The sequence below is a fragment of the Megascapheus bottae genome, chromosome 4 (assembly GCF_031878675.1).
Source record: "Megascapheus bottae isolate mThoBot1 chromosome 4, mThoBot2.hap1, whole genome shotgun sequence".
Classification (NCBI taxonomy): Eukaryota; Metazoa; Chordata; class Mammalia; order Rodentia; family Geomyidae; genus Megascapheus; species Megascapheus bottae.
The window spans coordinates 76,723,126-76,738,317 of record NC_143512.1 but is presented as its reverse complement, the minus strand read 5'-3'; the positions used below and the strand labels follow the sequence as shown (position 1 = coordinate 76,738,317).

General features: G+C 43.4%; 1 protein-coding gene across 1 annotated transcript in view; it reads right to left on the bottom strand.

The window, feature by feature from the left end:
- Positions 1–5,947, bottom strand: part of Marchf11 (membrane associated ring-CH-type finger 11) — a 69,120-nt gene extending 63,173 nt beyond the window's left edge. Inside the window, exons 1-2 of the mRNA XM_090331181.1 lie at positions 5,169–5,947; positions 4,009–4,164 (exon numbers count right to left, since the gene is read on the bottom strand). Of these exons, the coding sequence (XP_090187307.1) occupies positions 4,009–4,164; positions 5,169–5,690 (678 nt within the window). The 5' untranslated portion in view covers positions 5,691–5,947. The remainder of the gene's footprint in view (positions 1–4,008; positions 4,165–5,168) is intronic.
- Positions 5,948–15,192: the final 9,245 nt, after the last annotated feature.

Below are 15,192 nucleotides of genomic sequence, written 5' to 3'. Positions count from 1 at the left end.
AATGACCAAGTCCAAACAGAGAAAGCAGAAGTTTCCGCCTCTCTTGCAGCATATTCCTGACATGTGCACCTGCTTCCTGGCTACTGCACCCTATCCTTCACTGTCATTGTCCCAGGGCGCTTTAGGCATTGGTAGTTTAGTGTATATGATAGTGATATACATGTATATAGTGATATAAGTCTATATATGCACACATATAAGAAGCATAGCATATATATGGAGCGTTGTGTACCTATGTGATATACACATATATAAGTAGCATATATAATATATAATATGTATAATATTCTATACATTAGTACTTCTAAAAGTACAACATGGATAGAGTGAGTCTCCCACACATTTTAATCCTCCTTTGAGTCAGAGGAGAAAGGAACAGTTATCAAGTCATTAGGTTGTCCATGACAACCTGACTGAGGACCAAATTCAGAGACCAGTGCAGCTTGGAAAAGCTACTATAAAAGCTATTCCTATGGTGAGTTAAAAATGACCACTCTCAGCAAGGAGTTTGGCCTGATGGTAGAACACTTGCTTAGCATGCCCCAAGGCCCAGGTTCAATTCTTCAGTACCACATACATAGGAAAAAAAAAGCTGGAAGTGGTGCTGTGGCTCAACTGGTAGAGCTTTAGCCTTGAGAAAAAGTCCAAGCACAAGGCTCAGGCCCTGAGTTCAAGCCCCATGACTGGCCAAAAGAAATGGCCACTCTCACTGGGCTGGGCGCAATGGCTCATACCTGTAATCCTAGCTACTCAGGAGGCTGAGATCTGAGGATTGCAGTTCAAAACCAACCAGGGCACTAAAGAACGAGAGACTCTTATCTCCAATTAACCACTAGAAAAGGGGATGGGGGGTTGTGGTCCAAGGGTAGAGTGGTAGCCCTGAGCTGAAGAGCTCAGGGACAGTGCCCAAGCCCAGAGTTCAAACCCCGTGACTGCAAAAAAAAAAAAAAAGCCTCTCTCCTTAAGAGAAAGACTGGAATTAAAAAGTGGAATCTATTTTCCTTTCAACTAAATTGTAATTCGTTCTATGACTTGATTTATGACTTGATTTAAATGAGCCAATGAAGCAAAGGTGAAGTTGTATCGTTTCCAAAGATGAGCCTTGAAACTTCTACACTCCCAAAGCACAGATACCACACAAGCATATGGCACAACAAATGAGGCACCAATCGGCAGCTCAGCTGAGCTCTCAGACAAGAAGAGTCAAACCTGTCAGCCATCCTGCATGTTCCAACTCAGACCAGCTTTCTATCACCGCTTCCTGTGGTGCTGCTTGTGACAACGAACTTCCACTTGACCAAAGTCAGTGAACAAAATCTTAAGAAATTGTTGCTATTAGGCAAAAGATATAACCAGGCTGAAACCATTCTTATTTGTCTTGAGCTTAAACGGGGTAAGTCCTGATGGACCCAGAAACTTCAAGATGACTAAGGGAGAAACAACAGGTAATATGGTAGCTAACACCGGGGGCCCTGGAGCCAGACTCACTGAGTTTGAATCCTAGCTTTGCCTTGTACTAGATATTTCCTTCATAGATTTCATTTCATTCTGTATTTCAGTTTCATTTTGTGTCAACAGAGATAATAATATTCCTCACCTTACTGATACATAACACAGATTAAATATTAGTGTCCATATACATAAAACACTTAGAACAGTGCCTGGCACAGAGTTAGTGTTTAGCAAATTATTTCCCTTAATACTATCATTTATTCTCTATTCTGTTCTTCATCTAAGAAATAACCTGCTTACAGCTGTGGGACAGCTCTATAGTTAGGGTAGTAAGGGATAGAACCATAATCTAGCTTCCTGACTGATTCTGCACTGTGAAAATGTGGGTTATTACCAGGCCAGAGAAACATGAAGGTGATAAATTCTAACTCTGGCCTCATACTCACAAGAGAGAAAACTAAGAATCAGAGAGAATGCTCAGGTATCTGTCATCCATTATAGAAAGGCCAAACAACTAGTCCTGCTTATATCTGAGAATAAACTACATCTACAAGAACCCACTGTTTGGGAATTTTATAACTGATTTCTGTTCATGAACAACATTAAGCTTGGGCTTGGAGAATATTTAGTTCAGTGGCTAAACATTTGTCTAACATTTGTGAGGCCCTGGATTCAACACCCAGTACGAAATAACCCCTGAGGTACCAAGCTTTATATTAGCTAAAAAAGTTTTGTGCCTTTCATTTCTGGCATATCTTATCTCATTAGCACCACATTCTTAACAACATTACTTCTAAATATTATTTTGAAGTTCAATGCAATATTCAGATATTTCAGATGATGATAGCATTTATAAATGCCATAATAAAACTAACACTAAGGTGATAGTAGAATTGGATTTGTTCTAGGTTTTGGATTATTTCAGAAGGGGAAAGTAGTCATATACATCTTAAGCAATTGCTTCTGTTAAAATAATTATTAAATTTTTAGTAAGACAAAAGACACTAGTATAGGATCACAATTGGCAGATATTTTTGTTCTGTTCTTTCATCCCTATGTTAAAATGTCATATCAAAGACTTGCTCATTTGGTTAGAAACTAATATCTTAAAGAATTAACATATGGGACCACAAGTTTAAATATCTGAAAAGTCTAGCATTCTGTCTCAGCTCTCGAACATCTGATCAGGGCCTTCTTTTTGGACTTATCACTAAAGTAAGGGAAGTATATCATCTCTTTCTTTCTCACATATTTCTATTTGTAAAACTATTATATACAGTAACAATATTCTGATCTTGGGACATGATCCTATGCTTTCTCATGACAACTGTAAGAGATCCGTAAATTGACACCCAAGACGTTCAGCCAATTACTGATTCTGAACACTGTGCTGGGACATGAATTATACTTCTATTCCCAAATGATTTACAAGCCTCGGGTCAGCTTGAGAACGTTCCTGTTTTCAATTCATGCCTGATAATCATATCTTAAAATAGTTAACTGTGAGAGATGCAAATGAACTGTAAACTATGTAAGTGATGAAATTCAAACTAAGACAGTTAAATTATTAATCAGTTTCCAAGTATTTCTGCAAACATTTCACATGTTATCTTTCTCAACGCAATCCAAATTTGGTAACTGAGGTAGAACAGGGAATATTAGATATTATTACAGTTTTCGCTCTCAGTGTTTTAATTCCTTCTTCCTTTCCCTTCTATAATATTTCTTGCCTCTGTTTTGGTATTATTCGTTTACATCTGATTAATCGCAGCCTCATTCACCATCAGATCTCTTAGTCTGCTTTCCTTAAAGAGGTTTTTCTTCATATTTTACCAACCTACTCAACTTGAATTGGTATCATATGAAGAAAAATAGTGAGAAAAGCCTATTTTTTTCAGGATATTTGAAGGCTTATGGTACTGGTGTTAATGATTTTATGCAAAAATTTAAAAATACATACAATTTCAGTAATATTATTGGAAGTAAGTGTTGGGAATATTTTTGCATCCACAGGTAATTGAATTCAGGATGAAAAGATCTAAAATTCAACTTTGAAGAAATCTCATATAAAAAAGAAAGTCTGGAGGAGAAGACTCTGAAAAGAATATTCAGACTAGAGCATATGGGTTCAGCCAAATTTTCTTTACTACAGTTCCACTCTACTCTCATCTGTTTTCTCTAAGTGGAGATCATCTGGGCTTGTATAAATAAATGGAGTATTACTAAAATAAACTGTGTAAAATTTCTAAATAACATAGTAGATTAAATGCTGTATATGAAACATTACCAACTTGCCTTTTAGGAGCATAACATGGTCATGAATTAATCAGTTAAGTAACAAATTATTAAACTGCTTGGTTAAAATGTCCTCTGAATTTCACAGATTAAGAAAGAAATCTACGGCTCTCTTAAAGCAAAGCTCTATAAATCTTGGTTTTTACTTGCAGTTTGCATAAAATGCTCTAACGTAGCCTACGTAAAATATCCTGAGTCATAACTCAAGTGGACTCTGCTAACAGAATTATTTCCGGTGAAGCAGAAGTCGTAGGTGTCTACCTGGCAAGGTTGTTTCATTTTAATGGCGATGACGTGGTATCTGTAGCAGCAGAGTTCACACGTCCAGGAACCTCTCTCACTGATCCACTTGAGCAGGCAAAGCTGATGTGTGTACCGCACAGACCCGTCACATCGGCAGGGATTTAAGAGCTCACCCTGAAAAGAAAACAGCTCGAGATGAGTATGTGTCACTATGTCTCCATTAAAAAACACAATGGTGCCATTTACCCAGAAGGATACGGGCATCAAGCCTATCCCAGAGAGAAAAAAAAATCAAATTAAAATTTTATACCTCTGATGGGAATGGAGCTCAAGTCTTAAAACTATTCCAAAGATATTGCTTAGAGTTAGGGCACAAATGTTCTACCAGCATACGAAATGTCTGCAAGATGTAGCTCCCAATTCCCTTGAGGGGAAGGCTGTACTATTCAATCTCTTTAATAACTTTTAAGTGCATGGTCAGATGTGTTTCCTCTGCAGTTATTCTTAATCGTTGTTTAAGAAAAAATGCACAGCATCCGGGACAGCAGCTCGCCATAGCATTATGCTTTCCCTCTACACACCCCCAAATGTGGCATCATAAATATTGACTTAGGGCCCTATATATCTGAGTGCCTGCACAATCTTATGCAATATCCTTACTTTCAAAAATATTAAACCTAAATTTTTTTTCACCCACCACCAAATCTGCAAGAGACATGCATTACCTGTCCTATAAAAGGTGACTTTCCTATGAGCAAGCGCTTCTACATAATAGTCATAATTTCAGAACTGTGTTTGTAACAAAATATCAAACTCGGTACGGGCTAAAAAGCCTTCTTTTTTTTCCTATTTCTTTTATAAGAGTTGTAAAAAAAAATAATGTTTCTCATCAGTGAGAATAAGGAAATGCCCTGCTCTTTTTCTTCCTGGTGACATGACTCACCTCCAGTTTGTGTTCTAAAAGATCCTCGGAATTCATTTACAGAAACCCCCCCAACCCAGACCCGCTGAGTAATTCTCAGGCACCACTTCTGGCACGACCACCATCAAAGCACCGAGGGGTGCCCAGCCGCCCTCCCTCCCCGGCCCCGTCCGCAGGCGCGCTGCGCTGTCCGCGGTGCTGAACGGGCCGAGGCGGCGCCCGGCGCCCGGCGCCCGGCGCGCACGGCGGGCCTCACCTGCTCGGCGCCCTGGAAGCAGATCTTGCAGATGGGCTGGTGGTGCTGGTGCCCCGCGCGCCGCTCGCTGCCGCCGCCGCCGCCGTCGCCGCTGCTGCTGCTGCGGCTGCTGCACACCGAGCGTGTCTCCGGCTGATCGCCCGCGCCCCGCCGCTCGCCCTCCCGGCCCGCGACCGCCTCGGGCTTCCCCGGGCCGCCCTGGCCAGCCGACGCTTCGGGGGCCGCCGCCTCCGGGAGGCCCCGCTGACCTTCCCCGGAGTCGCCGGCCGCCGATGCGTCCTGGCCGGCGAGAGGCGGCGGCAACGGCGGTGGTGGCGGCGGCGGCGGACGCTCGTCCGCGTCTCGGCGCCGCGGGGCCGCCTCCCTCGGGGGCCGCACCGGCCCCGCCGCGCACTCGGGGGACGCGGGCGGCGGGGGCCGCGGCACCGCTTCGCCGGGCTGCGCCGACGGAGGCGGCGGCTCGATGTCCCCGCTGTCCGCCCCGCGACGCGCTCCGCTGCCGACGCTGCCTTCCAAGCTCATGGCGCTGCCGGCGTCGCCGCCCGGCTCAGCGGGCCGGGCGCGGACCACCACCGCCGCCCACGGGGACGGCCGGGAGACCGGAAGAAGAGGGAGGAGGGCGGCTGGAAGGGAAGGGGTCGCGGCGCCGGGGCCGGAGGGCGGGACCGGGAGGGACGCGGAGGGCCCGGCGGCGGAGGCGGCCGCTCGCTGGAGCCGCCGGCTCGGCTCTGATGGAGGCGGCGCCGAGTTCGGCTGCGCGCGCGAGCCGCGCGGTGGGGATGGGCGGAGGCGCGCGGCGGGGCGGCGGGCAGGGGCGGGGTGCGCTGCGCCAGCTGCGGGGTGGGGGCGCCCACGGCGGTGAGAGGCGGGGAGGGCCGGCCGAAATGGTGGGGAATCCCCCCAGCCGCCTCCGCAGCCGGGCTCCGGGCGGCTCACGTCGGTTCCGGGGCGGAGGACCCTTCTCCCCACGGCGCGCACTGCGGCTGGAGCGCGGGGAGTCGAGGCGGGGGCCGGCGGCTCCGAAGCCGTTATGGGGCGGGGGAGCGGGAAGGCGGCCGCAGCGGCTGGAGCGGAGCGCGCGGGGCGGCGGTGGAGGGGGCGGGCGCGGGGGTCCCCGGCGAGCCCGAGCGGGCCGGGCGGGGGCGGGGATGTAACCGCCACGACCCCGAACCCGCTCCTGGAGCTCAGCGTCCTCTCCGCGGGGTCCCCAGAGCCCGCCAGTCCGAACATTTGTCCTCCCGCCGTGGCCCCCCCGCCACTCCCAGGGTCCCCTGTCGCCGGCTGTACGCGGTGGCTCGGGCTATTTGCACACATCTAAGCGCCTCAGAAGGTCTGGGTGTCCTTTACCCGCCTGGTACCCCGAGAACACACCCCGGCGCCGCATCCCGTGCCTTGCTGGCCACTTTGGCCCTTGCAGTGATGACCCGGACAACTTGCTATGACCTCGGGGACGAGGTGTCACCCTGGACTCGGGGTTCAGTGCACCTTGCTCCGCCCCACGAAACCTCTCCTTGGCCAGGTCCTTTGTGAAATAAAACTCGCTGGCTCGCAAAGAACTGGACGGGAACCGGTGCACATGCGGGAGATTCCGGATGGATGGACGGACTGACGGACGGAGGGAGGGATGGATGGACGGACGGACGGACGGACGGATGGGCGCTGTGAGCAGTCGTGGATTCATGTGCAGCCCTGTGTCTGTGCAAACCCGCGCTGGCTTTCACTGATGTAATACTCCAGCGGCGGACACCGCCGGCTGCCTTCCAGAGCACTGGTTTATTGGGTTTGTTTTGTCTTTTTTTTTTTTTTCCTTCCCTTCACACAGCTGAAGAAGCAGGATCAGATAGGCAAACCAACTCCTCCAAGCTTAGGAGTTTATTAACAAAGAACTTTTGAGTTCCTTAACACTATCCAGATTTTTTTATTCAAACATCAATGAATTGGGGAAAAGAATTAGAAAAACCAAACCTTGCTTTTGCTTCTTAAAATAGTATTGCAGCTCATGTTTGTGTTTGATGGCAGTGACTCTTATTAACAAATGTTTTGAAATGGTTAAGATAAACTACAGACTTAAGTTCATTTTCCAGTGATGTATTTCGGCAGTAAGAAATATTTGCTTTGCAAAAAAAGGGGGGGAGGGGAGACCCAACTCTTTTGACATATATGGATTTGATTGAGACAAAGGTAGCAAAAAGGAAAGGTATTTCAAGAATGCTTTGTCTCTCATATTACCTTAGATGAAATAGATTCCAGGCATGTCCCCCTCACATTTAATGTCCTCAGAATGGATTATTTTTGGTTAACTGAGTGCCAGGCGCAAAATACATCATCATCATCATCATAATCCTTGCATGCTCTAGCAACTTAACACATTAAAGTAATGTAGATAACAATTTAAATTTTTGCCTTCACCTGTCAAAATAGCATGGCCAAATTTGTTGCCACAGTCTTAAAATCATCACAAGCCTAAAGAGTCTTATAAGCCTTGGTCATAAATTCTAAAATTAAAGTGTAGTTTAAATTTATACAAAATCCTCTTGAGTAATTCAATTTATGACTAGTAAATTACAAGTTGTGACAAAACATATTATTAAAGGAGACAATAAAAGCTATGGGTTCTATATAAACCTTGTAGAATAATTCAGGTAGGAAAGCTGCTAGCTAAAAACTACTGGATTGGCTATGTCCTTTCAGTTGACTGTTCTGTAAAGTAACCACGTGGAAATATCAAAAACATTATTACACAGCTATAATAACCTTCAAAGCAGACCTGACAGTGAAAAGACAGATTTGTTCATATCTCCAGTAACTCTTCAAATGATATCATTTCAACATAGAGTGTTCCTCTGTTGTAAAAGTATGGAATAATGGGAACACCAAAAAACATGAATCTTGCTCAGGTGCTGGTACCCACCCAGAATCCAGGTCTAATGGAGACACAAATGTCTCCATGAAGAAGGGTGACTGACTCATGTCTGTAATCCTAGCTACTTAGGAGGCTGAGAAGTAACACCCATGTTGTACACACACAAACAAACACATCTGCAAGCAAGAAACATTTTCCTGTAGAACTCTTGAGGGTTGCTTTTCTGTTCTTTTTAAATGTAGCTCTTATAGATGTTCCAAAATTGTTCAATTGAAACCTTTAAGAGGCACTTGATTTATCACTATGGTCGAAGAGTACAAAACATAGAACTTTCAATTGCCTTCAAATATCTGATGAAAAGCAGGCTAAGAATTCTAACCATGGGAAGTATGTTATAGAGCAATGAGACTCCACTGTGTATGTAAGGACAGTCACATGCAACAACATATCAGCATCAGTGCACAGGGCAGAGTACAGCTTTGGCATTTACTCGAGTGGTATCCCGATAACAAACCCTGGGGCCACATCCTGGGCCTTGCTGGCCACTTTTGTCCTTGCAGTGATGACCCCACCCCTTCCTCCAACAACTTGCTACAACCTTGGGTATGAGGTGTTGCCCTGCACTCGGGATTCAGCACTAAAGAAGTGGCCTTCATGCCAACACAATGCTGCATAGAGATGAGTCCACTATTCATTTCTTCTGTCTTAGCCTCTCCATGTACCTCCATAACTAGCAACTCACTAGCCAAGTCCAAAGGCAATTCCCAACCTTCCCTCCATCTTCATTATCTTCAGAAGTCACTTATTCATTCATCCAGGTATTCAAAATGATCAAATCCTCAAGTCATCCAGGGTTTTTCCTTTTCAACCAATAGGCCTCGTAGATGAAAAAAAATGTTTCAAATGTACTTTTAAGATCTATAACACATTCTACTACTGTTTCCCCTCTGTCTTCAGTTCAAACCATCATCAAGGCACACCAGGACAACATAAATGGCCTCTTAATTTTACACCTGCTTCTCACTCTAAAACCTATCCCCTGCAGCAGATGGACCAAAAGATCCAGTTCTAATGTGAATCCAATCATGTCACCCCAGTGCCCATCAAAGGCTTCCATCACCTTTACTGTAAAATCAAACATCTCAACATAACATGTCCTGTGAATCCCCAGTCCGACCCCAGGCTCCCTCTCTGAAAACAGCTCACCACTCATCCTTTCCCCATTCTTTAATCCTGCCACACCAACTCTTTGGTCCTATTCTTCACTCTGCCAGTTCTAAAGGCTCAGCCCCTGGCATCACTCAGAGCCTCTCCATCAAAAATACCTCTCTAGAATCCTCTAGTGACCATGTTTAATACAAACCCTGACCCAGTTTAACCGGTCAAACACATATGTGATGGACAGATGTGCCCACAGTGTATTTCACATCTGTTTCTTTCCTTACCTAGCATCTTCAGCTGGTACTGTAACACGTGGAGACTAGTTTGTTCACACTGAGTTACTGGTGACTAGAAGAGTGCCTGGGAAGCATTGTGCTTAGTCAATATTTACTCAACAAACATGAATAATCCAGTCCATCAAGCAAGAAATCACTCAGCAGCCTCTGTGTTTAAGGCACAGTGCAGCTGGTTAGTCTGAAGTTCCCAGGTGGAATGCAATCTGTAGAACTATGCCCCATGTGATACAAAATATTTTCCTCCAGCGCTTCACTGAATTAACTAAAGCTGTTCTGTTCTCTTACTAGGATGTAGCAGTTGCCTCATTTGTTATTTGCTACCAATATAAGGGACGTGAACATTTGAAGTGACCTGTCCCCATGTTCACCAAAGACACTGGTCAGAAAGTGGATAATGCACACTACTGATCTTAAGGGAGAAAAGCAGAAGGAATATGGTAGATAATCTCCACATCTACAGATCTCACCACTTCTCTGGGATTTCACACGCTTCCTTTTTAACATCTGCCAATATTGGCCTAAAGCTTTCTGCCTTTCTTTCCTGTGATCTTTCCAGCATTTTCTCTTGCATCTTGTCATTCTTTTCTATCCCAGTCAGCTCTTCCATTCACAGAAACTTGCAAATCTAGGCCATCCAAGCCTCTCTCTAGCCTTACGAGGTATATGCATCCTCATTAACTTACTAAATTTGACCTGACTAGTCTTCAAGGACCTATTATCTCCTCTGATAGCATACTGATGCCTAAATTCTTTCTGTCAGTAGTGGGGGCTTGAACTCAGGACCTGGGTGCCATCTCTGAGCCTTTTTTTGGCCAGTCCTGGGCTTGAGCTCAGGGTCTGAGCATTATCCTTGAACTTTCTCAAGGCCTCCAATAACCTCTAGAAAATGAGAAGTGGGGCTTGGCTCAAGGGTAAGGCGGTAGCCTTGAGCTGAAGAGCTCAGGGACAATGCCCAGGCCCAGGGTTAGGGTGGTAGCCTTGAACTGAAGAGCTCAGGGATAGCGCCCAGGCCAGTTCTAGCCCCATGACCCACCAAAAAGAAAGTGATGTTAAAGGTCATTCTAATACTTTTTCAAGAGAAATGTATTTAACATGGAGATAGTAACAGCAGTAAAAAGGACAAAAAGCACCTTATTTAAATCCCTAGGGTCCTTGGGGTCCCTAAGGTCCCTAAGGTCCCTAAGTTCCTTTCAGTGAAAGCATGCAGCTATTGTCAGTACACAGCAATTTCTCAAAGGGATGGAAACATTCCTTCCAGAAATGACTATTTGGCCGATAATAAGATGCCTATATCTTGAAATAAGGTCTAGAACATGTATAATTTTTACTGACCACCTTCCTCCTGTATTGTTTCTACATCTGCCTTCCTCATCCTAGCTAAGTCAATATCACAAAACTCCAAAACATACTTGTTGTTGAAATGCAAACCCAATATTAATAAACTAAATACAAGCCTTCCTATATTTAGGAAGACTTGAAAAGGTAAGTAAAATTTAATTTCAAAAGTTATGAGCCCCAAAAAGTTTCTTCGTAGAAAAGGACATAGTTAACAAACTAAAAAACCAGCCTACACAATGAGAGAATATCTTTGCCAGTTACACATCAGACAATGACCTCCAAGATGTACAAAGAGCTTAAGAAACTAAACCCTCAAGGAATCAATAATCGAATTATTAAATGGGAAAATAAGCTAAATAGAGACATCTTAGAAAGTTGTAAAAATGGCTAGTAGGTGCATGAAGAAATGTTCCATATGCTTAGCCATAAAGTAAATGCACATATAACCAACATGGATGCCAGGTTCAGGGGCCCATGCCTGTAACCTTAGCTACCCAGGAGGCTGAGATCTGAGCATTGCAGTTGGAAGCCAGTGGGCATGAAAATCTGAAGAGTTCTTGTCTAAAATTAAACAGAAAAAGCCACAAGTGGAGCTGTAGGTCAATGATAAGAGTGCTAGCCTTGAAGAAAAAGAAAAAAACTCAAGGACAGTGACCAGGCCTTGAGTTCAAGCTCCAGTGCTGGTACACACGCATGTGCACATGCACACACACACACACACTCAAAACTCCACTGAGAATCCATCTCACTCCAGTTAAAATAGCCATCATCAAGAATATAAGCAATAACATATGTTGACATGGATGAGGCCAAGGGTAACTCTAATGTATTGTCAATAAGAATGTAAATTATTCAACTATTCTGGAAAGTAATGTAGAGCTTCCCAGAAAAATAAAGAGAACTTTTTATGATCCAGCAATCTGACTCTTGAGCATTTATCCAAAAGACTACAAACTTGGATATAGTAATGTCACCAATATAACCATGTTTACTGCAGCACTGTTCACCATAGCAAGACATGGAACCATTTGCCCCTCAATGGAAAAATGAATTAAAAATGTGGTACATATACAGACTTGGAATTACCCATTAGGAAGAATGATATCATATCATTTGAAAAGTAATGGAAGGTCATGAAAAAGATCATGTTAAGTGAAATAAATCAGGCTTATTTTGACTCTTATCCAGAGAGTCAAGGATGCATGTTTTCTATAATATGTGGAAGCTAGAATTAATTTAAAAATGTGTAAGTAAACACTTTTGGATTGTATGCAATTATATACTATTGTATTAACCAAAATGTGATATATTCAGTGGTGAATTCAACTGATACATCCTTAGACAGGCTGCCTCAAACAAAACAAATACCAGAAAACGGGTACTTGAAAACTGGGAGGTGGCGCTAAGGAAAGGAGGTACACAGAGATGAACACGGGAAGGGGAGAGGATGCAATCTAAAATCTATGCATATCTTACAAATTAAAAGAAATGAGGGCAGGGTAGGGTTAGGGTGGTTGAGAAGGAATATGAAAGAGGTGAGATCAATCAAGATGCATTGTATTCATAAACTGTTTAGTTGAATGGAAAGTGCCTTATAAAACAACTTAAAGATAACAAATAAACCAATTTTCCCATGTTTGTGTGTATCTGTGTGTGCACATGCACACATGCATGTGAAGCAGATGGCAGTATCCACCAAATAAAATTTCATTACTTGATATATTAGAAAGTACTACAAAAACACATTTGCAAGTATCTGAAAAAATATTAGCACGTAAAAATCTCTTGGCTGTGTAATTTAAGATGCAACTAAACCTGACTTCATAAAACCTACAGAGTAACTGTATATAAATATAAATTTATTTAGTAAAAATGTTATATAGGTTAAGAGCTATATTAGGAAGATTAAAGATGTTATATAATACAGAGATAAGCCAGGTGCCAGTGCTCACAACTATAATCCTAACTACTTCAGTAAGATGAGATCTGAGGATAGAGGTTCAAAGGCAGAAACAGCATGAAAGTCTGTGAGACTCTTATTTCCTATTAACCACTGGAAAACAAGAAGCGGCGCTGTGGCTGAAGTGGTAGAGTGCTAAGATTTAGATTTCAAGTCTCACGACTGACTAAAAAATATATACATATATATACACCCATATATATAATATATATATATATATATATATATAGAGAGAGAGAGAGAGAGAGAGAGAGAGAGAGAGAGAGGAAAACAATTCTGCATAGGAAGTGTGATTTTTTTTTGTAGGAAAGTTTCTGAGAATGAGATATTCTGACTGGGCTTTTTAAAAACAGAAAAGTGTTAGATATAGTCTTAGCAATTAACAAAACTGAGAGGATAATGAACTTTCCTGGGAATCAAAAAAGATATAAGGGGCCAGGAGTGTTGCTTAGTGGTAGAGTGCTTGCCTACCATGCACAAAACTCTGGGTTCAAGTACTTGGTACTACATACACAGAAAAGGCCAGAAGTGGTGCTGCGGCTCAAGTGGTAGATCACTAGCCTTGGGAAAGTTCAAGGACAGTGCCCAGACTCCGAGTTCAAGTCCCAGGACTGGCAAAAAAGAAAAAAAAAACGAGTTCAAGGCATGTCCTACGAAACAAAGAAGAGTGAGGGAGAGGCAAAGAAGAGAGAGAGGGAGGGATGAGAATGTTGAAAGAGAAGACATTGATTAAGATGAACTGTATTCATCAACTGCTTGATTAAATGGGAATTCCATTTTACAACTACTTAAAGATAATAAACAGATTAATAATAAAAAAGAGCCTGAGTAAAATCCTGGAGGTACTATTGCTTTGTAGCATTTACAGTCACTGGTATTATATCAAATGTGAATCTACAAGAAAAGTTCATATTCCTTGGATATAGCCCTTGTATCCCTAGCACTAGAAGAAGACAAAAGGAGGAGAAGGAAAGGGACACAAAGGAGAGGAGGAGGGAGAGGAAGAGACTATAGCATCTCTATAAAGGAAGATCAAAGGTATTCAACATGGTTATACATTTCTTGCTCCTTACAAATTACTTTACAGGGCTGGGAATGTGACTTAATGGTAGAGTGCTCATCTAGCATGCACAAAGCCCTGAGTTTGATTCCCCAGTACCACAAAAACAGAAAAAATCCAGAAGTGGCTCTGTGGCTCAAGTGGAAGAGTGCCAGCCTGGAACAAAAGAAGCTCGGGGATTAGGGCCTGAGCCAAGCCCTAGGATGGCAAAAAAAAAAAAAAAAAAAAAAAACAACTATCTTATACTCCTCAGGGTAGCTTCTGTGCCTTCCTCCACCCCTAAGACACGGTGAGTACAATGCCCCTGTGAGCAGGCCTCCTCACTACCATCCTCTTCATCCTCTCACCTCTCTCCATTATCAGATCATTGGCAGATCATTTACACTTACACAACTTTAAGATTAGGACCTAGTGCTTAGTACAAATGCATGGGCATATAATTGGTATTCAGAGAAAGTTTATCTAATGAACTGAACAAAATGAAGTGATTGTAACACTTTCAGAGAGGACGTTAAAAATGAATGAGCTTTCAATGACACAAGCAACTCTTCTCACTTACCAATGATAACGAAAATTGATTGTTTACTGGGTCAGGCATTGTTCCAAGCTCTTCATACATGCTAATTTATTTAATTTTCACTACAGTGCTACAACTGCAGGGGCAATCCTCATTGTACTGAGAAGGAAAGGAAGGCCCAGAGAAAGTGAGTTACCCATTCAGTTACCAGGTAAACAATAGAAGCTTACACCCCCATCTGGAATTCTGGTTCAAAATCCACACAATCATACACCTTCACATGCTCACTGTGTTATTTAATGCATAAGACATCCCAGAAAAGCAACCTGCGTGAATTATTGTTGAAATGGATAGTTGAAAGTGTTGATGTAGGTTCTCCTCTTTACAAAACTCTCCAGTGGCCACAGAATTGTAAATGTATGTGTCAATCTTGATTGTCAACTTGATTGGATTAAAAAGTGCAGGCTCACGCCCATAATCCTAGCTACTCAGGAGACTGAGATCTGAGCATCATGGCTTAAAGCCAGCTCAGGCAAGAAAATTCTTGAGACTCTGATCTACAATTAACCACCAGAAAACCAGAAGTAGCTCTGTGGCTCAAAGTGCTTGCCTTGGACCCAAGTTCAAGCCTCACAACTGACAAATGAAAATCCAGAGAAAGAGAAAATTGCCTGCCTCCTCCCCTCTCTCTCACTAAAGTCAAAAGCACACTGAGCATCTGGTTTGCCTGTCAGAGAAGTCTTCAGTGCCTGGCAGCATGAGTGAGACAGGAAGGCCTCAGCACTGGCTTTTGCACTGATGGGCCCCTTGTGGGAGCAAGCAGCCTCAG